General features: G+C 46.9%; 1 protein-coding gene across 1 annotated transcript in view; it reads left to right on the forward strand.

Annotated features, from left to right (window-relative positions):
* The first annotated feature begins 3,704 nt into the window (after positions 1-3,704).
* The window catches only part of ERN1 (endoplasmic reticulum to nucleus signaling 1), a 59,244-nt gene continuing 36,340 nt past the window's right edge, over positions 3,705-26,608 (forward strand). Inside the window, exons 1-11 of the mRNA XM_012662737.1 lie at positions 3,705-4,395; positions 5,629-5,701; positions 8,958-9,030; positions 11,160-11,282; positions 14,709-14,810; positions 15,730-15,991; positions 17,523-17,601; positions 18,622-18,787; positions 22,195-22,313; positions 24,315-24,506; positions 25,895-26,162. Coding sequence (XP_012518191.1) covers positions 4,331-4,395; positions 5,629-5,701; positions 8,958-9,030; positions 11,160-11,282; positions 14,709-14,810; positions 15,730-15,991; positions 17,523-17,601; positions 18,622-18,787; positions 22,195-22,313; positions 24,315-24,506; positions 25,895-26,162 — 1,522 coding nt within the window. The 5' untranslated portion in view covers positions 3,705-4,330. The remainder of the gene's footprint in view (positions 4,396-5,628; positions 5,702-8,957; positions 9,031-11,159; positions 11,283-14,708; positions 14,811-15,729; positions 15,992-17,522; positions 17,602-18,621; positions 18,788-22,194; positions 22,314-24,314; positions 24,507-25,894; positions 26,163-26,608) is intronic.

Genomic DNA, 26,608 nt, shown 5'->3' on the forward strand with positions numbered 1-26,608 from the left:
TCCAACCCTCATGTTGAAATTTGATCCCCAGTGTTGGAGATGGGGCCTGGTGAAAGGTGTTTGGGTCATGGGGGTGGATCCCTCATGAATGGCTTGGTGCTATCCTCAAGGTAATGAGTGGGTTCTCGCTCTATGAGTTACCCCGAGAGCTAGTCATTAAAAAGAGCCTGCCACCCTCTCTCTTTTGCTTCTTCTCTCTCCATGTGCACATACCAGCTCCCCTTCCCCTTCCACCAAGAGCTAAAGCAGCCTGAAGCCCTCACCAGAAGCAAATGCTAGTACCATGTTGCTTCCGTGTAGCCCGCAGAACTGTGAGCCAGATAAACCTCTTTTCTTCATAAATTACCCAGCCTCAGGTATTCCTTTATAGCAACACAAATGGACTAAGACAAACTAACACATTAATTGCCCCACTCAGCGAACATGTTGAGCACCTCCAGTGTGCGAGGTACTGTTTTAGATCCCAGAAATATGCAGGCAACAAAAGATAAATCCCAGCCCTCATGGAGCTTGCAGTAGTTAGAATCCAACATTAAACAAATAATGAAACATGTAGTACTTCACAGGTGGTAAGTGACATGAAGGAAAATTAGGCAGGGAAGAGGGGTAAGTCCTGGGGAGTAAGAAGTGGTCATGGAAAACTCTCTGAGATGGTGACATTTGATCAGAGACCTGGGCAGAAGGAACAGCAAATGCAAAGGCCCAAGGCAGGAGCAGGCTTGGCAGAGTTTGGATACTAGGAGGCCAGTGTGGCTGGAATAGAATGCAGAGGACACAGTGGGAGATTGTTAGAGGGTGACAGGATGAGAGGGAGGGATTGTGTGGGATTTGTGGGCCACTGTATGAGATAGGGAGCCACCAAGGGATCTTGAGTGGCAGTAAGTATAATCTGATTTATGTCTTTAAAAGGATCGCTCTTTGTCAAGGCACTGACTTAAAGTCTTGACAAACATTTCATCCTTATTTTTAATCCACATAGAGATGTTTCATGAGGTAGATGTCATTATCGCTATTTTTTTTTTTTCCTTTACTGATGAGGAAATTGAGGCTCAGAGAGATTAAGTAACTTCTCCAATCTGGGTAAAAGACGGAGGACGTGACTTGGGCATGTGGAGGTCGAGGTGTGGTGGGGAGTAGTGGAAAAGTACAGCCAATCCAGAGGGGGTCTTGAGGTGGGGCCTGGACTCGCCCCAGTGTGGTTACTGTTGAAGTCATGGAGCTGGGTGCACTCTCTGGGGGAGAAGCTGGAAACGTTCCTCCCTGTGTTGGAGTAGGGAGTGGGGACAGAAATTCACTGCTTTTGGAGATAGAAATGTCCAAACCCTTAGGAACTTGGACATTTGTGTTGTCACATCTGTCTCAGCTTAGCAAGGGGCTGAGGTTAGCACAGTACAGCAGCAGTGAGCGTCTCCTGACCTCCTCCAGGAACTTGGTTTCTCCAGGCATGAAGCTTGTGCCATTCCAGGCTCTACTGGGCACACCAGGGGGCATGGAGGTGACCAGTAGCTGCCCCCAGGGGGCAGTGGGCAGGTTTGCTTCTTCCCGTGTTAATCCTGGGTGACGAAACCTCGATTTCAGCTATTATCTTCCCAATCTTTATCCAATAACTTCACCTTTACCTTGAATAACACGCACTTTTACACTTGTGAGGTTACTCCTCCTCCCCTTTTTTTTCCTGAAAGTAAAACAACTTGGGGAGATTGGCTTTTATCCTTATGAGGCCCCGTAGAGATGGAGTGGCTTACTTCACAGCAGTGTTGGTTTACAGCCTGCAGGCCAGTGTTGCTTTTCACATGGCTGAAGACTTTCTTTTCAAGCAAGAAATTTGCCTCATGTCCTGTCAGTTCTCATTATTAAATCAGAAACAACCACTTTTTTGTGTTGATCTTTCATTGTACATTTTGAGATGATGCTTTTTGTTTTTATTTTGCTTTTGCCGCTGGCTTTCCAAAGATGTTTCTCTGTCACCTTTGTTAACATGGCAACTTTCAAGCGTATGTACAGAGAACGTGGCAACTTTCAAGCACATGTCCCATTCCCATTTTCCGTCTTTAACAGTTATCAACAGGCTGCCACTTTTTGTTTTATTTGCTCCCCCCACCCCACCAATTCTGTAGTATTTTAAAGCAAATCTTGGATGCAAATTATTCTTTTAGGGAGAAACCCATCTACAGACTAGGTCATTGTTACACCTCGGGAGCTGAGCAGCAGTTCGCTTGCCCCTGTCAGAGCTGGCGTAAGAGTCGTGCTTTTCCCAGGCCTGCAGCTTTGCAGAACCTTTCTCCAGGTACCTCAGTTCGTAGGTAGAGAGTGCTAAGATGGCCATAAGGTCCTCCTACTGGAATTTATCTCCTCCTAAGCTTAGAAAAAAAACACAGTTCTTAAACACTGATATAGCTGTCCCAGGAATCCTTCCCTGTCCCCTGCTGATGTCCTGTATCTTAACTAGAACCTTTGTGGTGAGGGCATATCTTGGGACCTGCGGCCTCAGTGTCAGGTGGCCAGTGGAGAAGCTGTAGAAAACCAGGACAATCCCCATCTGCAGACGAGTCCCTGAGACTGAGCAAATGCTGCACAGCAAAGATCAGGTTATGAACAGGAGTTTAAATCATGTTGGTCTCATGTCTTGTTTCTGGTGATGTCCTCTTAATCTGCGTTTATCTGCGATAGCTTTAAGTGGCTGAGATGAACAAAAAGGGTGCCATTTTTACTGCTTCGTTTCTTTGGAATATGACATTCTCGCTCTTCCTGGTTTGTGTGGCTTCAGGGCCGTGTTGAAGTAACTGGGTTGTAATTGCACCTCGAGGAGTTTGTGTTTCAGTAGGATGCGTGTCGTGCACCTTTATTTCCTGTCTCTTGCATCAGTCTGTTTGTGAGAGTGTACGAGAGGTGATTAATGGGAAAGAAAAACATATGCTCACCACTGAAGGTTCTTCCTGTTTCTTAAAGTGTTTTTGGTTTAGTGAATTGTTTGTTTGCTGCCCACAGACCACATATGTTGTGTGTACTTCTGTTGTTGTGAACTCCATATGCCTTTGTGAAGGAGTTGGGCTTTTAAAGTGAAGCCAACATATGATCAGGCTTGAAAGATTTTCCTTCATCCGAGAATCCCAAGTGACTAGGAGGATCGGATGGCCGTCTGTCACTATAAGCAGAGCCCGCAGAGTCTGGAACAAGGTGTACAAAATCACGTGAGAATATTTGCCGTCCTTGCCCCCAGCTCTGAAGCTGTGTGCAGCGTGTCTGTCCAGCCCATGGGGTTTTGATCGCTGGAAATACGTCATTGCTGTGAGTGTCATGCTTGTGGACTTTAGATCTGTCACCTCACAGTGCTGCTGTGTTGGTGTTCGTGCCCTCTCACGGCCACCGCCATTAGCCCCCGGAATCAGGTGATTCCTCTCACTTTGTGCCTGGGAGAATCTAGAGATGAGAAATCCTGCTGCTAACTGCTGCTTTGAGAAAAAACTTACAATTTACAAAGTAATGCCTGCTTTTGTAGGAATTTTGAGAAATATAGAAAAGATGGGAGAGTCATTTATATTTCTAGCAAAGATAACTTAAACAATTAGCATTTTTGGTCTTTCCATCTAGTTTTTTCCATGTAAAACATTGAAGATTTTTCCCATAGTTTCATTAATACTCTGTGTATAATGTCTTTTCTCCTGAACATAATAGCATGAAGACTTGTACATGTTGTAAAACTTTATTAGTCCTTTTAGAAGCCTTAATTTCCTGCCAAGTGGCAGAAATAGTTTAACTGTATTGTTGAATACTTAGGTCATTTGTGATGCTACTGTAAGCATCTTTGTACAAAAAGCATTTTCTGTATTTTATCTTTAGACTGGATTTTACAGAAATACAATGAATGGATCAAAGGTAATAAACACTTGGCTGCAGGACTGCCACGTACTGCTCCAAAGGTGTGTCCATTCACCATCCAATCAAAATCAGTTCTTAAGCCTCAGTTTTGCTTTTCCTAATAGGAAAAGCTACAACTCCAGCTATCTGACAAGGTAAAGATTTAGGTTTTAGAAATGTCAGATGGTGATGCCATCACCCCTTGTCCACTGTGGATAGCGACTGGCTCTTCCTTCTATGTCCGTCCCCCCAAGTTCCATGCAAGTTTCTTGACAGCACTTCTCCTCTGCTCTCAGTTCCCTATCCAGTCTCAGTGACGATCATAAGAGCTTACGTTTTGTGTCTCTGTGTGTGTGTTTTCTAAAGTAACTTCACATACATTATCCCATGGAGGTAAATTTACATCATCAGTATAAGTTGCAACTTGGTCCTGGGAAGCCTCTGGAAACCTTGACGTTTTAGGGGCTGTCTAATGATGCCTTTGTTGTTGTTCTTTTGCACAGATCCGGTCCTGCAGGTCCCAACACATGTGGAAGAGTAAGTTTTCTAATTTGCTCAGTACTTCCCTTAATTCATAGTCTTATTCAATCAATATTTATGAGGCTAGTTGCTGGGAGTATATATGTATGCATAAATTTAAGGCATAACAAGAAAGAGTGAGACATATGAAGTCTTACAGGTGCTATGATGGGTGCATAATAGGCAATGGTATTAAAAAGACTTGAGGTGGAACTTGAGTTTTGAACTTAAACTTCCAAAGTCCTCAGGAGGACTAGAAGAGGACCTCTCCCTCTTTGATGTGTCATACCGCGGAGAGAAAAGGTGAACGTGACCTGCTACTAGAGAGTGTGTGTTGGAGTAGATGTTGGACAGCACCTGTGAGAGCCTCAAATGATGGTGCATCCTAGGCAGAGGAAAGAGTCAACAAGGGGTTTCCAAGTGACCTTAGAGGTAGTTCAGTCTCTAGCAGATTCATGTTACAGAAGACTCCCTCATGTCTGCCTTGCAGGAAGCTGCTGCTGACGGAGGGAACTTGATCTGTCGTCTGCTTGGTGGGGTCTCTCTGATGTCAAGCTGTCAGAGTCCACGTTTATTGCCTCCAGTTAAAAAATAAATGTCTCTTGAAGACTAAAAGGAGATTTGTTCTACCTATTTATATACCTTGCCATTGCTACTAAATTTTATTTTGTTTTTTTAGATAGGGTCTTGCACTGTAGCCCAGGCTGGAGTGCAGTGGCACAATCATAGCTTGCTGTAGCCTCGAATTCTTGGGCTCAGCAATCCTCCTGCCTCAGCTTCTCGAGTAGCCAGGACTACAGGTGCGTGCCACCACGCCTGGCTCATTTTTTTATTTTCTGTAGAGATGGGGTCTCACTATGTTGCTCAGGCTTATGCTATTAAATATTAATCATTGAAGTTCTAGTCACAATTAATGTAGAAATCAAAAAGTAGAATTGCTGGGTCCTTTTCACTTATTTTATCTTCATCCAGAGTGCTTTGATCAAATTATGATTTACTATTCTGTGGTTTTATACAATTTCTCCACTCAAGTATAGTATACACCACCATAGGAGTATTTTATTTATCTGGGGCTGAAGAGAGAGAGTAGTGGGTGGAATTGTCTTGCACACACATACACACAGACACACACACACAACCACCCCCCAATCCCTGCTCTCCATTTTCCCATTATGGCTTTGCATGCCTTTGATATTTTGTTCTGTGTCCTGGGCTGTAATTTGTCATTGACACTTACTGTTTAATTGCTAGGCCTGCCTTCCTCCCAGATCCCAATGATGGCAGCCTATACACACTTGGGGGCAAGAATAATGAAGGTCTGAGAGTAAGTATATTTAGCTTCTTTGTATATTCTGGGGGTTCTTGACCAGTGGTTCTTAACTGTGTCTGCATGTTCAGATCAGCTGGGAGCTTTAAAAAAACTTCTGGGGATTCTGATTCAGGTAGTCTAGAGCAGGGCCTGGGCATCAATATCTTTTCAGAGCTTCCTAACTGAGCTTCTACATGTGCATCTAGAGTTCATAAACAATGATATAAACTCCAGGTTCTTGTGGCCCTGCCAACACAATAGAAGGATATGACGCTCCCATTAGTAACAGGGTTTGTTCTAACTGTCACCCTCAATTTGGGAGAGGGTGTATATTGTAAACACTGTCTCTACCCCCAAACCCCATCCTTAGGAGAGGCATGTCATATTCTATTCTCATCTCCATTTGAGAACCTAGACCAGTGGTTTTTAACTTTAGCCCACACATAGGGTCACCTGACTTAAGACAAATGTGACATTGCAGTGCAATAGGGAAGGATGGTCTTTTCTATAAGTGGCGTAGGTCAATTGGGATATCCATATAAAAAAAAAAATCTTGATTCCTACTCCCCACCATACCCACACAAATCATTTTCAGATAGATCGCATATCTCAGTGTGAAATGCAAAATAACAAAGCTTTAAGGAAAAAAAGCAGAACATCTTCATGACCTTAGAGTACGTAAAGATTTCATATCTAGAGTAGGATATGAAAAAAAATACACTAATCATAAATTTGGTAAAAACATTGATATATTGATTATATTAAAGCTAATAATTTTCCTTCATTAAGAGAGGAGACCATAAAGTATTTGCAGTACACATATCCAACAAAGGATTCAGAATATAGAAAGAACTCCTATGGATCATTAAAAAAAAGACAACTCAGTATAAAAATAGCAGAAGAGGGTATCCAAATGGTCAATAAACATGAAAAGGTGCTCAGCTTTGTTAGTTGTTAGGGAAATGCAAATTAAAATTACAACACTATACTACTATCTGGTATGCCATAATGCCACTCAGCAGAATGGCCAAAATGAGAAAAATAGAAAAAGAAAACATGTTTGCTGGGGATGTGGAGCAAGCAGAAAGAACTCTCACCCACTGCTGGTGGAAGTCCAGGTTGGTACAGCTGGTTTGGAAAACTGACAGTATGTACCGAAGTCCTCATGACCCAGGAAGGCACTCCCAGGTTACGGACCCAACAGAAATGCATGTGTATGTTCACCAAAAGACGTATACCCAAATGTACTGCAGCACCACTTCTAATAACCAAAAAAAGTAGAAACTAGCCAAATAGCATCAGCAGTAGAATGGATAAATAAATTACGGACTAGTTGTGCAGTGGAATACTCTACAGCAATGAGAACAGTCTACGACTATACACTACAACGTGAGTGACTCTCGCAAACTTAATGTTGAACAAAACAGGACAAGGAAGGCTACACTCCAAATGATTCATTTATATAAAGCTCAAAAACAGGAAAAACTAGTCTATGCTGTTTTGAAGTTGGGATAATAGTTATCCTAGAGAGTTATGGCTAGAAAAGTGGGTAAGAAGGGGGCCTACCAGAGCATTAGAAATATTCTATTTCTTCATCCGGGTGGTGGTCACATGGGTATGTTCCCTTCGTGGAAACTAACTGGGCGCTATGACTCTGAGTGTGTTTCTGTTTGTATATTGTGCTTCAGTAGAAAGTTTAAAAAGCCTCCAAGTGTTCAAATATGCAGCCAAGGATGAGAACCACTGGTCTAGACTGTAAGTAGGTTGTGGGCTCTAATTTGGCTATTTTTAAATTATTTTATGAATACCTGTGACTGAACCAGCTGGGAGAACGCCCTTGTAGAGTTGTGTGTACCCCACTTTCAGCATTTGTCTCCACTGCTTTCTCTCCACATTACTGCCTCCCCTATTTCTTAAGCAGTTGTTTGCCAGAAACCGTGTTGAGTGATTTGTGTAAGTTATCTCCTTTGATCCTTGCAGCAGCTCCGTAGGGGGTATCCCCATTTTAAGGTGTGGAAACTGAGCCTGGAGAAGTGAAGGAACATGCCCAAGGCTGAAGCTTCCAGTGTTGGAGGTGGCACTTAAAGATCTCTGACTTCCAGAGGATGCTGTTCACCACCACCTTGTGTTTCTTCCTCTGTTGTGGTTTAGCAGCTCCAGGAACAATGTGTTTCCAGCTCGGACCTGCAATCCAGAGACCTGTGGCAATGCCCAGCAGAGACCATAGGACTCCAGACTGGAAGACTTGCACCGACTTTCTGATTCTCAGAAATACCTGGCACAAACCCAATCATGACAGCCTCTCTGTGGTGTTTTTTTCCTCCTCTAGGGCTCAGTTTGAATGTTGGGATGACAGGAAAATCCAAATTATTGATTAGTATTTAAAGTTCTGTTTATTAAAGCTAGTGAGAAATATTTTCTTCCTTAAAGAAAAAGGTGACAGTGTAGTAGAACCTGGAGTTTCTGTAAAAGCAGGTATCTATAGAACAGTTTCAAGAACACAGAATGTTCCAAAAATAAAGTATACTGAAACGAGCATTAACCAAAAGAACTAGTCAGATGTCAGCTGTGGACTCAAAAGAATCAGTTTTATGATGAAATGCAGTTGAAACATTTGGATTTCTTTGAGTTTCTTTTCCTGGCATCTACCATAACTTCCTTTTTAAAACCGAGAGGCTCCATTATTCTGGTTTTCAACAGAGAATTATTTACTGAAGAAAACATCAGACTTATTTTTCCACCTTAAGCTCTTACGTTGCCTGTGTCATGACAGTGGAGCATGACACAAGGTTGCATGTCTTCAGCACTCATCTCACGGCTCCCTCCCACTCTGAAAAAGAATCATTCCATCCGGTCTAGACAGCTCTGGGTCAGTTTCCAAGACAGGAGAATTTTTTTCTCCCACCCTTAGAATTTCACAGAATGTGTAACTCTCCATGTTTGTGTAAGTCTTTTTGAGAAAAGGTTAATGTCACCCCTGGGAAGTAGTCTGGACAGGAGCCCTTGGGTGGCCTCCTAGTGTGGTGTCCAATAAAAGAGTTGGTGTTTACAGGGCTCAGGGACCTGGGAGCCCCGGGGCTTGTGGGAAGAGGGGCAGGGAGCACAGGTGCCCCTTCTTGCTTTCCAATCTGGAAATCTCCCATCTGCCAAGTGCTTCTCTTTTTAGCAGAATTGGGTAACAGAAGCAGACTGCCCAGTAAAATTGTAGGAATCGCACAAGACTTGGTTAACTTATTTTTATTTCTTTCTTTCTTTTCTTTTTTTTTTAAAGAAACTTCCATTTACCATCCCAGAGTTGGTGCAGGCATCCCCATGCCGAAGTACAGATGGAATCCTCTACATGGGTAAGCATTCCTGTTTTCCACACTGAAACTTGTCTCTCTGTGACCGTGAGTCCTGCAATCTGAGAAAGTGGCTGTGGAGAGAAGGGCGCAGCCACCCCCTTGCCAGCCCTTCAGGGAGAGGCCTTCCTTGCCTCGATTGTGCTTCAGGTGCTGGTCTTGCCAGGATCAGCTGACCAGTTAAGAAAGGGTTCCTGCCACTTGGCAGAAGAATTGACATCATTAATATGGTTACTCATTTAACAAGCTTCTAGCTACTGTGTTGACCTACTCCTGCGATTTCAAGATTGCAACATAGCCAGTGGCAATTGGATGAAATTTAAAGTGAATACAATAGTCTGAGCCAAGAAAGGGAAGCCAGGCTCTGCCTATTAATTATAGGGCTTTCTTAGTATTTCCTGCTATCAGAATATTTGATAGAAACAGCACTTAACAGCTCACCTAGATAAACTGCCTTCATACCTGTGAGGTCACAGCTTTCAAAGCATCAGAGCACCTGCTTTTCTTTTACCACGTTGCTGCCAAAATGCCGATAAAAATGCATTTGTAACACAAAGGAGAGCTGTATTTAATCTTGAAATCATAGCAGTAATAATAGCCTATATTTATACGGCAGCTTTCTTTTTGAGGAACTGAAAGTGCTTGCTTATTGCCTAGTCACGTCCCAGGAGCTTTGTGTATGTTTCTGGGTCTCACGTGCAGGCCAGACTTTAAGTTGGGACAAACTTGCCCCCACACCTTCACAGTGAGGAACCCCCAGCCTAAGGATTCGGAGGAGGTGATCAGCACAGCCTTTCTCTCTCCTCTGGGCTCATCTGACCCGGGCTCATCTGACCACTCGTGCTGTTTCCTCTCTGGTCTTCCAGCTTTTGCTGGCAATTCATCATTTATGGTCTACTTAGGATATTGCGTTTCCATCACCTTTGTGTGGTGCCCTCTTAAGTGAGGTCATTAAGCATATTTAAGAGCATGGTAGTTGGCCAGTCCATGCATTAAAGTAGTAGCTGGTTATATAGACTGGAATGGCCTTGAGGTAGCCAGATGTATGAGCCGTATGGAAAGGGTTCATGGTCTTAGCTGTTCATTGACCTTTTCACTCTATCTCCAGATCTTTTTCATAGTAAGATGTTTTCGTTGAGGTCAGAGAGTTGTGATCTGTAGATAAGTTGCACACACATGGAGCAGGTGTGTATGCTGCACCTCTTAGACTAAGTGTAGCTTTAGCACGTTCTAATACCCTATGACATTCCCCAGCATTTCAGTATTCTGTTTCCAAGAGTTCCCGGAAATAGGAAACTTTTCCAATAAGTTAGGAAGATACGCATGACCAGAGATCATGCCTTACAAAACAGAAATAAACACATCACAGTGACTATGTTGACCTTCAGCTTGGAGGCCCATGCTACTGGCTCACCATGACCAGGACGCTCTGGTGTGTGTACCACAGGTACAGACGCTTGGGGTTTTCTTAGTAGTGGTGTTTGCTGTGCTATCTGCCTGTTCACATGGTTTAATCAGCGGACTGAGGTGAGGGTAATGACCTATAGCCAGGGCTAGCTGTGGACAGAGGCTGCGATAACTTTGGCCTCACTAGCATCAGGTTACAACCAACTCCACTGACCGGTTATAGGTACTAGCTAATGCAGTAGCTGCAGATCCTTCTCGCATATGAGCTAATTAGTATGTTGAGAAATATGAATGATGGTTACTAGGGAGATGCACCCTGGGTACGTTGCTATAGTTATGTAGATCTTAGTCTGTGGCAACAGGATTGTCCTTTACGGGCAAGACTTCTCATATTTAAGGCCACTAATCAAAGCAATAAAATCTAACTTGAAATTCTTTAGAACTTTTTTTTTTTTTTACCATATTTATGTTACTAGGTTTGGAGAAATTGTTATACCATGATTAGGTTATTGAATTATAAGACACAGTGCCTAAGAAGTTTTATTAATATTATCTCTACATCACCATTTACATTGTCACCTTCAGATCATTGTAGAAATGTCTTTGACATACTAAGAATTTTGGGCCTGTCAGCCCAGAAAACATCTTGGGCTGCTAGTTTGGCAGTGATATTTTTTTCCACATAGGACTGGTGTAAACAACAGTGTGTCCTTGTAACCTTTCAGGTAAAAAGCAGGACATTTGGTATGTTATTGACCTTCTGACTGGAGAGAAGCAGCAGACTTTGTCATCAGCCTTTGCAGACAGTCTCTGCCCATCGACCTCTCTTCTGTATCTTGGGCGAACAGGTAAGAAATGAACCTTTGTCTTGCACAGCCTGCCTCCAGAAAGGATCTGAAGAAGCTCCCCTACTGATCTCTGCCTCCCAGCCTTGTTGTCTAGAAGGTGGCCAGAGCTGCCTTCTCTAAACCCATGTCTAATGACATCATTCCCCTTTATAAGACTGTTCAGTGGCCCCCCCAATAGCTCAAGGGGTACAGTTCAAACTGCACCACAACCCACAACACCCCTGTGATGCAGCTGCCACTCCTCTCACCTCATCTGTCCCTGCATTTCCTCATCTAAATGTTTCCCAGTCAGGACGAACTACCTGCAGTTCCCAGAATAGCAGTGCTATTTTTAAAGACGTGTAGGGGTATGTCCCTCTCTACCAGGTATGCCTGTTTTTGCCTATCTGGCAAATGTCCTCTCTTCTTGCACAACTCTGCTCAAAAGTCACCTTCTTTGTGAAACCTCTTCTCTCGCCCTGCAGCTCCTGCCCTGCCCAGGGACACCCGATTATCCCGATCTGGGTGTGCTCATGGCACTTTACAGGCCCGTCATAGGCGCCATCTCTCCACACATCATTGTCCCTTTGTAGTGTGACTAGCACCCTCTTCACCATGCCATTTTCTGTTTCCTCTCTCATCAGGCTTTTTCTTCTTAACACTTGTCACTGCACATTTATAAATTTTTATTTTCTGCCTCCCCCACTAGAATATCAGTTCCCCGAGGGCAAGACTTTGTCTTGTTCACCTGCTGTATCTCCACACCAGCCATATCACCAGACACATAGCAGTGCCCAGACTCCCGCATGAGCTCGTGGGTGAGCTCCATTGCTGCAGGGATCTGTCTGCCTTACTCGTTTTTATATATGCAGTACCTCACATATATCAGGGATGCCATAAAAATGGTTGAATGATAGTTAAAGCTAAAAAAAGAAACAAGAAAACATTTAGAAGGAAAAACATTATATCACAATCCTAGGATGAATTCAGTACAGTTGAGCACTAAATTTAGATCTGAACATTCACATAGCCAAGGCTTTGAAAAAAGAGACAGAACCTTCCTTCAAGTCCTGGGAAAACAGTGCCTTTCTCATAGTCGGTGAGACTGATCTTGGGCCTGTCGAAGCTGGCTGGGCTCCCCTGGAACTGAGAGGAAGATCCTAGCCTGCAGGATTCTCCGTCCTCCCCCTGTAAAACTCAAGTTTTCCAGCTTCCAACTCTAGTGACGGCTTATGATTTTGTTTACCTTTTCCATCAAGTAAAACCTTACAATGATTCTGGCTTCACCGAGGTATAAAAATCATGTGGTTCTCAGGTAGGATTGTGGTATTTGAGGGTGTTGGGATATGCCCTGGCATTAGGTGGAATGTGTATGCATAGGTGTGTAAATCCATTGTTTCCATTACCTATTGCTGCATAACAAACCACCCGAACTTAGTGCCTCAACACAGCCACCATTTTGTTCATGATTCTGTGGGTAAGGCGTTCCGGAAGAGCTCGGCAAGGATGGATCATCTCTACTCCATGTGCTATTGGCCAGGCTCACTCATGTCTGGGACCTCAGTTCACCTCCATGCGACCTTTCTCCACACAGATAGCCTGGGCTTCTTGACATGGCCTCTGGGCTCCCTCTTGGGTAAAAGTGGATGTTGCAATGTCTTAAAAGGTCTGGGCTCAGAAGTTCCAGAACCTTACTTCCACTGCAATCTGTTAGTCAAAGCAAGTCACCAGGTCAGCTCAGAATCAGGGTGGAGAAATCTTGATGGGAAGGGGGACGTGCATACTACAGGGGTGGGAAGAGTTGTTGGCTGTGATCTTTTAAGACATCCTCCCTCTGGCTGCAGCAGTTTACAGGCTTCCCGCTTTCAGAATGTACTCAGCCCCTCCGGGACTCCCCAAGTGCAATCACAGCATCAGTCTCAAAATCCAGCATCTTGGGACCTATATCTGGTTTAGAGACGGATGAGGCTCCTTGAGTGCCACTCCTTTGATCTGGAGACTTGTGAATTAAACAGACAAGTTCTTTCTCTCCCCCACCTACCCCTTCCCCCAACCCAACATACAGTGGTGAGGCAGAGGCCGGGCAGCTGCAGCAACATCCCCATTCAAAAAGGGAAGGAAAGAGGGGCCTGCGGCAGGCACTGGTCTTCAGTAATTCAGCCAGGCACATGCTTTCAGGTTCCCCGGCTCTGGGCGCAGAAAACATTCCCTCATTAGGGCTCAGTTTTTATTCTCTGCGATTGGCTCCCTAATACATTGTTCTCAGTGGCTCTGGGTTCTGCCCTCTGAGAGGTCCTTTCTTTTCCATAAGAAATGGCTATTTTTGTAGCTTTCTCAGTTTGTTCCTTGTCCACTGAAAATTGGGGATCTAGAAGTCATGTTTTTCATTTTGACTATCTCTAATCCTTTTAGTCCATTCTGATATTACTCCTTTAAAATCTTTGTGGACTTCCCATGTGTCAAATTGTAGTCTGCTGCGTTAGATGAAAGCCATACCCCCAAGTTTCTCTCCTTTGGAATGTGAGAGCACTGCAGGCCAACATGCTTACGGTTCTTAGAACCACTCTGACCGAGCAGAGGGCCTGTGAAGTGCTGCCTAAAATCTTCCTGAGGTCTCAGAGAAGGATCTCATGGCCTCACCCTTGCTTCGATCTTGACCACAAGGCCATTTTTTGGCTGGCAGTGCCCTGGATTTGATCTTTGACCTAAGGCCATGTGTTACTTTGACAATCTTTTCCAGCTGGAGAATCAGGCCTGGACCCTCTCTGTTTCCCTCTGTATTCTGCTTGAAACTGAATGGTTTCTTCTTCAGCTCATTTGTCTTGCGTGTATCACACACAGCTAAGAGAAACTGCTTGGCGTTTTCTGCCTTCTGGCTGGAAATCTCCTTAGCAAGTTCATTAGGTACTTTTTCTCTCTGCCAAATTACAGCAAGCAGTAGTTGTACTAATTGTGCCACCCTACACACGCTCACAAGCTGGCTTACCCCTTTCCACTTCCAAGTTTCCGCTGACAGCTGTTTTGTTGACCCTCCATCCTCTGTCTGCCAGCTGGTCCCAAAGTCAGTGCCATATGTTTTAGGTTTTTGTTATGGTGCCATCCCACTTACAGGTACCAATTTCTCGTATCAGTGATCTACTATGTAAAAATCCACCCCAAAGCTTAGTGGCCAACAAGAGCAGCCATTCTATTGCTCACAGTTCTGTAAGCCATGAGTCAGGGGCACAGTGGGAGTGGCTGGTCTCTGCTCCACATGCTGTCAGCCGCGTTCATTCGTGTGTCTGGGACTGCAGTTTTCCTCCACGTTGCCTTTTTCGTTCCAAATGGGTAGTCTGGACTTTTCGACATGCAATTTAGGGAGAGTGTGTTTGTTGTAATTAGATAAGGTCCACACCCAAGTCGGTGCTGTGGCCCCTCCATCATAATGGGCTGGTCTGTGTTCTCCAGAATATACCATCACCATGTACGACACCAAAACCCGGGAGCTCCGGTGGAACGCCACGTACTTTGACTATGCAGCCTCATTGCCCGAGGACGACATGGACTATAGTAAGTGCTCCTGCCTGGGCTTCACAAGGCTGGGCTGGTACCTTTGACCTGTGTGGAAACATTGGCTCCAGGCAGTAGGGTTTTCTTTTTAACACTCTCTGTCACCGAGCTCTGGACTTCCCATGGCTTGTAGTAGATACTTCCCACAGTCAACGGGGCAGGGCCCTGGGCGATGAGAAGTCTGGATGGAAACCTGAGTGAAATGTGGGGAGTTTAGGCAGAGAGGAGGGAGGACATACCGTGTTGAGGCCCTTTGAGCCACAGAAGGAATTTACTACAGGCCCACGGAAAGTGGAACTAAGAATCAGCACATGACATTAACAACCCCGTCAGGAAGGCCGCTTTCCAAATGTGGCTCATCCCCTGGTTATTTCTCCAGTTAAAATTCCCCTGGCTCAAATGAAAACTAAAAACAATTTTGCCATCCTAACATCGCTATCTGCAAGTCTGACTCTGCCTTTCCTGTCGTGGGACCCAGAATATTTGTTTGTCCCTGAGGACTCCTTTGTGAGTCCGATGCGCCCGGTGTCAGTGGCTCAGGTCTGACTTTGAGCTTGAGGGTTGGATTTTTAAATGATTGCTGTGAAACGCCAGATTAATAGGCACCTCCATCGGCTCCTTTCTCCTCGATATTTGTTCTTACTGATTGACTAGAATTGGTAAAGAACATCACCAAATCAGTTGCCTTTGGGAGAGTGATCCTGTCTTGTATTTGGAAGCCCGGCAGCTTGCAGTATCTTGATCCCATAGAGCCTGAGCGAGTTCACTGGAAGGAAGTGAAATTGTTCGGAGGAGACCTAAGAGTACTCCAGAAGTCGTGTTTCCTCTAGCTGAGTGACTGCAGCTTGCCAGGGGAGTAGAGGATGTGGTTGTGAGATGGGGTGAGACTCAACACGCTCTGTTTATTTGATCTGTGCAGAGATGTCCCACTTTGTGTCCAATGGCGACGGGCTGGTGGTAACCGTGGACAGTGAATCTGGGGATGTCCTGTGGATCCAAAACTATGCCTCCCCTGTGGTGGCCTTCTATGTCTGGCAGCGGGAGGGTCTGCGGAAGGTGATGCACATCAATGTCGCCGTGGAGACCCTGCGCTACCTGACCTTCATGTCGGGGGAGGTGGGGCGCATCACCAAGTGGAAGTACCCATTCCCCAAGGAGACGGAGGCCAAGAGCAAGCTGACGTGAGTCGGGGATCTCGGAGCAGGAGAGGGAAGCTGTGATCCTAGTGTTTTGGGGCTGCTGCAATGTGGCACGCCCTCCACTGGAGGCCGGATTGGCACACACATCTTTGATGCCACAAAGAGTGTCAAAAGTCGAGACTGGCTCATTTGGAGCCTCTGAACATAAGAAGTGGGGATACTCCCTGGTGCTTCAGAGTTCTAGAATATTGAATAAAAACTATGGGTGGGGATAGGAAAGAGATTGGTGGTATAATTACAGCACAATTTGGATGTATCTCAGGTGGTAGCTTTTTTTTTTTTGGAGACAGAGTCTTACTCTGTCACCCCAGATAGAGTACAGTGGCATCATCATAGCTCACTGCAACCTCCAACTCTTGGGCTCAAGTGATCCTCCAGCCTCAGCCTCCCAAGTAGCTGGGAGTACAGGTGCACATCACCATGCCTGGCTAATTTTTTCTATTTTTGGTAGAAACCGATCTGGCTCTTGCTCAGGCTGGTCTCGAACTCCTGACCTCAAGCAATCCTCTCACCTTGGTCTCTCAGAGTGTTATGATTATAGGCGTGAGCCACCATGCCTGGCCAGTGGTAGCTTTTTAAACCTTCTGTATTTTCTAAAGTTTTATTATAAGTTATATTAATTTTAAAAATCAGAAAAGTGTTGCAGTACACGTGTCTAAGACTCAGCAGGCTTATATTCTCCATCCCTACTTGTTAATGGCCTGTCACTAAGACACTTAACCTTGTCGAGCCCTGGTCTCCTACTTTAGAGAGTTGTGGGGAAGATCAAATAAGATCACATAAGATGATGTGCATGAAAGTATCATCTAAAACACCATTCCAGTGGAAGGCATTTATTGAGGGAGGTTTAGATAATTTTGTGGATGACCCATCCCACGCAAGCTGTTGACAGTGACCAGAAGGGGCTGGAGGTGCAGCTCCCACTGTTTTCTGTCCCCTCCTTGATGCCTCACACAGGGACAGACCACTCGGCTGGGAGACAGACACTCTCACCTGGTTTGGAATTTCTTATGCATCCCTTTGCTGTAGGCAGCTGTTTCTCAGGCCTCTGTAGAATCTCTAGAATCCTTAGAAAGCATAAGGCAGATGGTGGTGGTTCTGCTGGTAGCTGGTGTCAGAGCGTGCTGGTCAGGGTCTGAGAGGCCTTGGTGGTGGTTGCTAAGCATTCGGCCCCCTGGATGGTCATCAAGCACGGTCCCTTCTGCAGGCCGTCACAGCATGGGCTAGCTCGGCCCTGCGATTTTGCAGATGAGGAAATCGAGGCTTGCCGTTAGGTGGCTTGTCCATATTTCTGGAGGCGGTGAGTGACAACTGGGGCTTGAAGTCCTGTGGCCCTGTCCCCAGGGCAGTGCCCCTGCCTTCATACCCCTGCTGCCTTCCTCTGTGCCCAGAGGCTAATGTGGCTGTTGCTGTGGGTGGTATTTGGGGCTGTGATTCTTCTCTCTAAAACCCCCCTTCTGTGGGATCTGGGAACTAAATGACTTTGGAATGCATGCATATGTTTTTCTTCTAGGCCCACCCTGTATGTTGGGAAATACTCTACCAGCCTCTATGCCTCCCCCTCCATGGTACACGAGGGAGTTGCTGTCGTGGTAAGTCCACGATGGGGGGCTCAAAGCTGCCTCACCACTTCTGTTCCGTTTAAGCAAAGAATGGTTTTGAGTTATATGTGAGCATCCTGTTGGTTAAGAATGCAGAACATAGATCTTAAATCCTCCAAACCAGTTTCTGCACATGCCACATTCTACTTTGAAAAAGAGATACATGCCAAAGCAGCTTCCTAAAGCCTAGGAAGACCTGGTGCCCCCTTTGCTTTTGTGGTCACACCTAAAGTCCCCAGGCTGGTGTTCCCAGCCCCACAATGCCCTCCTGCCGCACCGTCAGCATCTCTGTGGGAGTCGCGCGGTCCAGCCAAGCACAGCTTTTCCCGTCTCCCCAAAGCTCCCTGTTTGTCTCTCTTCTGCGCCTTCGTTCAGGCTGCTCCTCACCCTTCAAATGCCCCCTTCTTCCTTTTCCCAACTCAAATACTTTCCACCCTCTCGCCGCCTAGCCAAGCCTCCGTGGACCTCACCAGCCCGCCTCAGGTGTTTGTCTCTGAGCATCCAAAGCAGTGTGGTCCTGGCCACTCGTCCTGATCGTTACAGTGTTTGGGCTGTTAGGTTGGGTCTCTGTCCTCCCAGTGAGCTGATCGGCTGCTCCTCTGAGCAGGCAGCACCTGAGCCAGCACCAGGCACATGGCTGGAGTTCATGCCGCCTTGCTCATTGCATCGGTCGTGACTAGTGGATATCCATCGTTCTCCCTCACTAACGTCTGCTTCTCCTAGTAGCTTCTTGGAGTTCTATACACACACCCTTCCTGTTCTCCAGTACCCAGATGTAAGAATCTAAAAAGATGTCCATGTTAAAGATGTCGGCACAGCATGTCACATCCAAGGGGGGAGCTTCTCTTGCCTACTCTTAGGGCCTTTGTGTCTGGCTCTGTCTGGGGCCAGCCCCACACTGGAAGTCACTTACCTTCAGGCATGCAGTTCCCCCTGGGGCTCGGGCCAGTTGCTGGAAAGGGATGTTGCAGGACCTGCTCTCCCCGGGCCTCACTGCAGCCCTCTCCACAGCCCCGCGGCAGCACTCTCCCTTTGCTGGAAGGCCCCCAGACTGACGGCGTCACCATTGGGGACAAAGGGGAGTGCGTGATCACACCCAGCACGGACCTCAAGTTCGACCCTGGACTCAAAGGCAAGAACAAGCTCAACTACTTGAGGAATTACTGGCTTCTGATAGGTAAGAGCTGGTCTCTGACAGCAGCCTTAGGTGACAGCCTACCATCTCCTGCTGGGCAGAAGCTGCCTTGCTGCTTTCCCGCCGCTCTCAGCTCTGAGCACTTGTGTTCAGTTCATTTCCAGGTTGGTCCTGTAAACCTTGGAACACTTTTACCCCCAAGGAAAATAGAGCAGCCGTATTACAAGTCACTTTTCAAGAATTGTCTAACTAATATTCCAAAACTCAAGTTCAAAATGGTATAAACTTCGCGTCATTATCTAACACATTGAATGTCTGTTGTGCACCAGGCATCATGGACTAAGCACTTTAGAATATATTTTCTCATCCCTCACAGCAACTCCGCATGAGGTAGGTACCCTTGCTGGTTCCATTTTATAGCTGAGAAAACTGAAGCTGTGTCCGTGGAAGAATTCACTTGGGGTCTGTCGCTTGGGGGAGGAGAGGGTTGAAGACCCAGGAGGGGCTGAGAGGAGTGACAAGCTGGAGGCTGGACTGGGTCTGGGGCGTTGGTGTCCCAGGAGTGTGGTGCCAGGAGGTCCCTTTTTCCCCCTCCCTCATTGTTGCTACCATCACTAACAGCCTGGGGTTGAACCAAAGGCCCTGTCAGCCAGAGAGATAAGAGGTTGAAATGACACCCAAGGGCAGTGCGTGTGACAAAGGCCAAGGTGAGAGGAGCTGTGTCCCTGGCTAGTGTGCCAGCTCATTAGAGCAAGACGAAGTTTTCTTGAATCCACTCTGCCCTTCCTTTCTCCCCTCCCTCCCCAACTCCATTCTGCTGCCTCCCAGCCCCGAGACATGGGAATAATGAGCCCAGGGCTGGGTGGGAGGTCAGTAGGGTGCCCGAGCACCCCAGGCCTGGTGCGTTTTCTTCCCCCGACTCTCTTCTCCTCGTGCTTGTGCTTGTGCTTGCTGCCGACTAGTGCTAGGACAGAAAGAGGTCAGGGCTGCAGCTCCAGGAAAGGGATGTGGGGTGGCTGGGAGAGTGTGGGGCCCAGGAAGCCGCAGGCTCTGCCAGGCAGTGGGGTCTGGAAGGGGATGTGTGTAACCAGGTGTTAGAGAGGAAACCGGGCATCCTCGAGCCAGAATCCTTCCCTTTGTAAATTGTTGAAGTCCTTTTTTTTTCCATCCTGAGTCCTTGTGGCCATTTTTACTTTATGTATTGTCTTTACCAGATAATGGGCAAAGGGGAATAACAAAATAATTTTTTTTTGACAGAAGTGGTTTGGGAAGCATGCACGAATGGTTCCACGGTGAGGAAAGAGTAGCCAAAGAGCAGAGGCCGTTAACGTTAAAAGGCTGCTTAGTGTTGTGTACCAGTCAAGGGGCAATAAACCACTGACCAGTGATTAAGAAGTGAAATTAGGGAAATGTGTATATAAGAAAACAAAAAATATGAGGGGAAAAAGTCTTCATGGCTAAGTTGTAAAATGAGAACCTTTCAAGATGGAAAGATTGTCCAAGTGAGAAAACTGGGAAACCAGTGAAACATTAAGACATAATTAAGTAAGGATCCCACAAGTCCTTTTTGAAGAACCCCAAAACTAGTCATTTTTAATAAGGCCATGGCGCTACCTGACAATCTTCTATAGACTAAGGCCACAAGTAAAAGGATATGCCCTTTTATGTTCAAATATGTCCTTTGATTTTGTTTTTGTGCAAGACATTAAAGATATCTCATCTTCAAGTTAGTCTTGAAAATAAAAGGGTCCAATTAGCTTGAGAGGGGTGGTCTGTGGGTTGCCCCAGAGCATGGCCCTGACCCCAGCTGCTTTCAGCATCACCGGGCAGCTTTGTCGCATAGGCAGGCAAGTTACCCAGGAGAGCCTGATTCAGTAGGTCCAGGGCAGGGCGTAGCCATCTGCTGTTTGCTCTGGGGTCTGGATCTAGCTGATAATCGTAGATGAATGAATCAAAAAGACCTTCAAGGTATTGAAGAAAGTATTGTTTGTACAAAAGTGTTTAGTGATCTCGTGATTAAGTTTGTTGGTTCAGAGTGTGCAGCAAGATATTAATTAGTAAGGGCCCAGCTCGAGCATAAGCTGTTTGTAAGAAGGACCAACGAAGGGGGCTTCAGACTGGTGACTTCCGTAGCAGTCTCTGGGTAGGTGCCCTGCCCAGATAGTTAGGACTCTGAGCACTAAGAGCAGGTGTTGGGGGGCGGGACACTGCAGTATAACATGGCATGTGGAAGGACACCTACCTCATTTCTCTTAGACTATATGTCTCTTATTAGTGAGCCTCAGAGTTATCCAGGAATACCCACATTCCGATTCCTGGGCCCCACCAGCAAATCTGATTCCGGGTCTGATGTGTGCAGACCACAGTTGGGGAAACCCCGCTCCCAAGCAAAGCACGTCCCAGAGCTCTTGGTACACAACAGGAAGCTGGTGGTGGTTCAAAGCAAAAGTGGGTTTCCCTTACAGAGTATCATGTTGTAGATAAAGAACTGACCTTAAGATGAGGAATTAAAGTGGATTTTTCCAGAGCAAGAAATGTACATGGCTTGGACTTGTTCCTGTTTGTTGTCATGTTGGCACACGTGTCGTGAAATCTCTGCTAGATTTGGGAGAACAATGGAAAGATGACAGGGTGAGAGAGACCCGAGTCAGGGTGAGATCCGATCACAGTGAGAACAAACGGGAAAGCCAGCCAGGCTGCTGACAGCCTGACATGAGAAAGCGACCTGGCCCTTTGGAGCAGTGTGTCCACTCATTTAATTTTAGAGCTGAATGGATTATCAAGCCGTATCAAATCCCAGTTCCTTGTTTTAGTCAACTGTGTCTCTTATGCTAATTTGCACACAATAGGCGCTCAGTCAATGTGTAATGAATACCAGGTAGTCACAAAATAGTTGTGCGGGGAGCAGTGAACGGTGAGAGGCCGTGGTGCCCCATCCATCTAGCAGACATGTCTTACTGCGTTCTTAGGAGTCAGGCGGCACTTCCCCGGATGAAGCTCACATTTAGATAAGAGCAGAGTAGAACTCCACCTAGGCAGTGTACGTACTGACATGGGAATTGGGTGGCCTTAGCAGAATGGCGTTACAGGGCAAAGTGTTGAAAAGGCTCCTTGAACTTCTCATGAAGCTTCAGAATGCTTTACCTGCAGGCTGGACACATGCAGCTCTGCGAGTCTTGCTTCCAAGTACACCCCAACGTCCTGATCCCTCTCGTGACAAGGACATGTTTTTGTTCCCCATTGTGAGACTCGGAATACTGTATTCTGCCGTCAAGTTTCTATGTTGATGTAATGTTTCTGGTAACTACCTCTCGTTTTCTCTAACTTGTAGTCCTGCTGAGGGTTCGCACCGTGGACCCCTCAATAGGTAGCGACTGTTGCCTGAGTTTAGTGTTGAGTGCAACTGCTCGGGAAACTGTTCTCATTAAAGGTTTTGTTTCCTCTCCTAGGACACCATGAAACCCCACTGTCTGCGTCCACCAAGATGCTGGAGAGATTTCCCAACAATCTGCCCAAACATCGGGAAAATGTGATTCCCGCTGATTCAGAGAAAAAGAGCTTTGAGGAAGTGAGTGGGGAAGTGACCAGTCGGGTGGCTGTTCATGCCAGGTGTTGGAGGGACGAGGAATTGGGCTTTGTTCTTGTCTTCAGAGCCCGCGGGCTAGTCAAGGAAGGAGGAGGAACGCACCAGAACCCATAGCAAGCAACGTAAATTGTTAAGGGCTGACGGGAGGAAGCAGCAGCAGTTAGTGAAGGAAAGTGCAGGGAAGACCAGGACCGAGCTAGGCCTGGGCCTGGACAAATGGGCAGCATTCGGCCTGGCGGGAGGGAGCGGGCAGTGGGGGCACTGGAGGGAAGAAAACAGGGGTGGAGGCCCGGAGTGGGAAGAACGCCTGTGTGCCCAGCTCTCGGCCTGTAAGGAAACAGGCCTGGCTGGATCTGAGGTTACTGGAGCAGTGGAAAATGAGCTCACATGGGTGAGAAGGAACCATGTTACCAGGCCTGGAAAAAGCCTGATGGAAGAGTTAAGAACTGTTGAAAAAGAGGAGAGGCCTGGGCCGGGCGCAGTGGCTCACACCTGTAATCCTAGCACTCTGGGAGGCCGAGGCGGGCGGATTGTTTGAGCTCAGGAGTTTGAAACCAGCCTGAGCAAGAGCGAGACCTCGTCTCTACTAAAAATAGAAAGAAATTAATCGGACAACTGAAAATATACATAGAAAAAATTAGCCGAGCATGGTGGCGCATGTCTGTAGTCCCAGCTACTCGGGAGGCTGAGGCAGAAGGATTGCTTGAGCCCAGGAGTTTGAGGTTGCTGTGAGCTAGGCTAACGCCACGGCACTCACTCTAGCCAGAGTGAGACTCTATCTCAAAAAAAAAAAAAGAAAAAAGAGAGGCCTGAAGCTCAAAGTGGCCTGGGACTATTTGCACAGATGTGGACAGTACCAGAGTTCCTGTAGCACACCTTGGCCTGGAGCCAGAGGGGAGGGAGGGAAAGGGTTCCAGACCAGGATCCCCCAGAACTCTATTCTCCTCCCTGTGTCTCGCCTGCTGGTGTTCTCTGTTGGCTTCACCCAGTCAGAAACCAGAGGGCTGGGGAGACCATTGCTCTGGCCGCATAGTCAACCTTCTGGGACACAAAGCTGGTGGGGGCTGGAGGGTGGCTCTTCAGGAGGGGACCCAGCATGGCCAGCAAGGGGAGGATGGGCACCATCTGAAGGCCTTAGTGAGCCATTTGGGCTTGACAGTTCCTTCAGCCCTTCTATGGGCCACTATAGGCAGCCATCAGGGGGTGGGGCGGAGTGGAAGCATTGGGGACCCAGCACGCACAGCCGGGAGGCTGTGGTTAGTTTCACTGGGCAAACAATAATGGCACACCTGGAGCACTAGATGTCTGAGAACCAATCTGCTTTTTTCTAAACTCTTCCATGAAGTCCTAGAGATTCCAAGGAGCTTGAAGGGAAGCTCCATTTTTGTCTAATTTAATTTTGGGCTTCTAAGTAAAATTTTCTTTAACAAAGGGCTTCTGATACTTTTTAAAAATTTTGGGAAAATAGTGGAATGCTTGAATAAATGATTTTGTTTTTAGAGTTGCACTGAAAGTTTACAAGCAATGTAAGAAAGCTGCTTTATTTCTTCATAGCCACACGCCTCTGCTTTCCTTTTTAATGTGAAACGGTATTACCAAATTGAATACCAACTTTTCACCAGAATTTGTTACAGGTGATTTCAGAATTTTCCCACATATCAAATGTACTATCAAAGGAAGATGTTTTTGCCTTCACTGGAGATTTTCAAAAAACATATCGAATCTGAAGGCACTTCTAGAAATATTGCTCTAAAATCTGTTTTTGAATAATGATGACATCACTACAGTGATGTCCTCACAAAGCAATTGCTTTGAAAGAGGCAATGATTTATCTGCCTGTGTGGTCTTTGGTGAGCTTAAAAAAGCACAACATGTTACAGTGCAGTCATACGCTGTAAGTAGCGATTGCTTCTCTCAATTGTTCACCTCGTTCATATCTGGCTAGAAATTGGGCAGTGATACAGCGGCTCTCTCCCACACAAGGTTATCAACCTGGTTGACCAGGCTTCAGAAAATGCACCCACCACCGTATCTCAGGACGTGGAAGAGAAGTCTGCCCACGCCCCCGCCAAGCCCGAGGCCCCCGTGGATTCCATGCTCAAGGACATGGCCACCATCATCCTCAGCACCTTCCTGCTGGTCGGCTGGGTGGCCTTCATCATCACCTACCCCTTGGTAAGGCTCAGCCCCTCCCCTGGACTTCAGAGCCTGTCACCTCATGTCAGTGAAGCCCAGACAAAAACAGCCAACACATTTCTTTTCACACTTCAAAGTCAATATTTATCTATAAAAATGTAATTAAAGAGACACTAGCTTCTCAGAAAAGTGCAATTTGGTACCTAAATCTTAGTGTTTTTCAAGTAACAGGCTATGAAAGAGGATTATAAACCTTGCTTAAAGATCATTTTGAATAGTTAACTGTATTTTCTTTTTAAAAAACATAGATAAGAGATGAATGTCTTTCTTCCCTTAAAAACTGCCTGTGAGTTGAGCTTGAGTGCAAAAGGCAGCGTGGTGATTCCTTTGACTTCCTAGTTGGAAACCAGTGAGCTCAGATGACATAGTTGAGCAGGTGGTGGGTGGGATAAAATATTCTAGGGGAATAGCCCTTCAACAGGTTGCTCAAAGCATTGAGATGCTAACACTTTGGAGCACAAGTGCTCAGGATGCCCTTGTCCCGTATAGGAGTGGGAATGACAGACCCTTATGGCGCTTTCCATTGGCAGAACGTGTCCACCTGGTTGTTTACCTCACACAGTCCTGTGGGGTCACTGTTACTGATCCCCTGTCCACAAAGGAAGAAAGTGGGCTCTGAGAAGCTAAGTAACTTCCCCCAAAGGTATTCAGCCCGTAGATGGCATTTCCAGGACTTCACCCCAAGGTTAAGAGAGAGAAAGCTAGAAGACTCCCATGCGTGGGTGGTAGGTTGTGATGAAATGAACCCTTCAGAGCGTCTGAGAGGCATATGGGTGTGGGCAAGGCAGCATTCTGAAACGGGGGAGCAGGACCTTGGCCAGGCTTCCCGTGTTTCAGTCCTGCTCTGCCAATCCTGTGGCTATGAGCCCCAGCTTCCTCCTCTGCCACCCTGGACTGCTGACCATCTGTGCAGCAGCTTCTATCAAATGTGTAGCCAAAGTGGACAGCGAGCCTGGGGCTTGCCCCCTACCCACCACGCTCTCAACCACCTGCTAACCGTCCTTCCTGTTTGGTTTCACCTTTGCAACAACTCCCAGACTTTCATAAAAATCACGGAATTTTAGAATTGAATGGAACCCCCTTCCATGTGTTCCAGCCCTCTACCTAGGGCAGAGGCCCTCCCCTGGTGGCCATTCAGCCCCTGCCAGGCCCCTCCAGGGTTGGGGAGTGGGCCGTACTGGCAAGGGTCTGACTATGGAGGAAAGACCTCCAGCCAGCAAACCGATACTGCCTCCATGTGCCTTCTCGTTGGTTTCATTGTGCCCTGGGGGGTCATATAAAGTACCCTGCGCCCTCTGCCATGGGGACTGCTCCTTTCCTGGCTGCTATTTCCCTGTGGGAATGGTGACACTTACTTCTCTTCCCAGAGCATGCATCAGCAGCGGCAGCTCCAGTGCCAGCAGTTCCAGAAGGAACTGGAGAAAATCCAGCTCCTGCAACAGCAGCAGCTGCCCTTCGCCCCACCTGGGGACGCCACTCAGGACGGCGAGCTCCTGGACACGTCTGGCGCGTACTCCGAGAGCTCAGGCACCAGCAGCCCCAGCACGTCTCCCAGAGCCTCCAACCACTCACTCTGCTCTGGCAGCTCTGCCTCCAGGGCTGGCACCAGCCCCTTCCTAGAGCAGGACGATGAGGGTAAAGGCACTTGCCATTTTGGTGCTATTTTATCTTTTATTTGAGTGCCACCTGAGAACTAGAAAGCACGTGTCCTTCCTTGGAGTCTCCATGAGATTGGGAAGTGCCATTCCCAAGGGTTTACCATGCTCTCCCTGACTTCTTTCCACTCCGTGGGTCAGGGGGATGGGCTTCTGCCCCATGGCATGGCATCTCCCCCACCAGGGGGCCTTCTGGGGGCTACCTTGGCCCTCCCTCCATCTTGCTCCCTAAGGGTTGGGAATTGCTGCTGGCCGGAGATGAGCTGCCCCTCGGCTGTGAGCGAATTCGCGAGCCAGCCAGTGGCCAAGTATTATATAAAAGTGCAGCAGTTGATCTACTTTCGTCTCTGGGCGTTGGGTTAGGTCGGTTGTCAGGGCCCATGCGCAGAGGGGGTCGACACAGCTAGTGCCGGGACCCCAGAGCCC

This window comes from Propithecus coquereli, unplaced genomic scaffold (genome assembly GCF_000956105.1).
Source record: "Propithecus coquereli isolate 6110/MARCELLA unplaced genomic scaffold, Pcoq_1.0 Scaffold119, whole genome shotgun sequence".
Classification (NCBI taxonomy): Eukaryota; Metazoa; Chordata; class Mammalia; order Primates; family Indriidae; genus Propithecus; species Propithecus coquereli.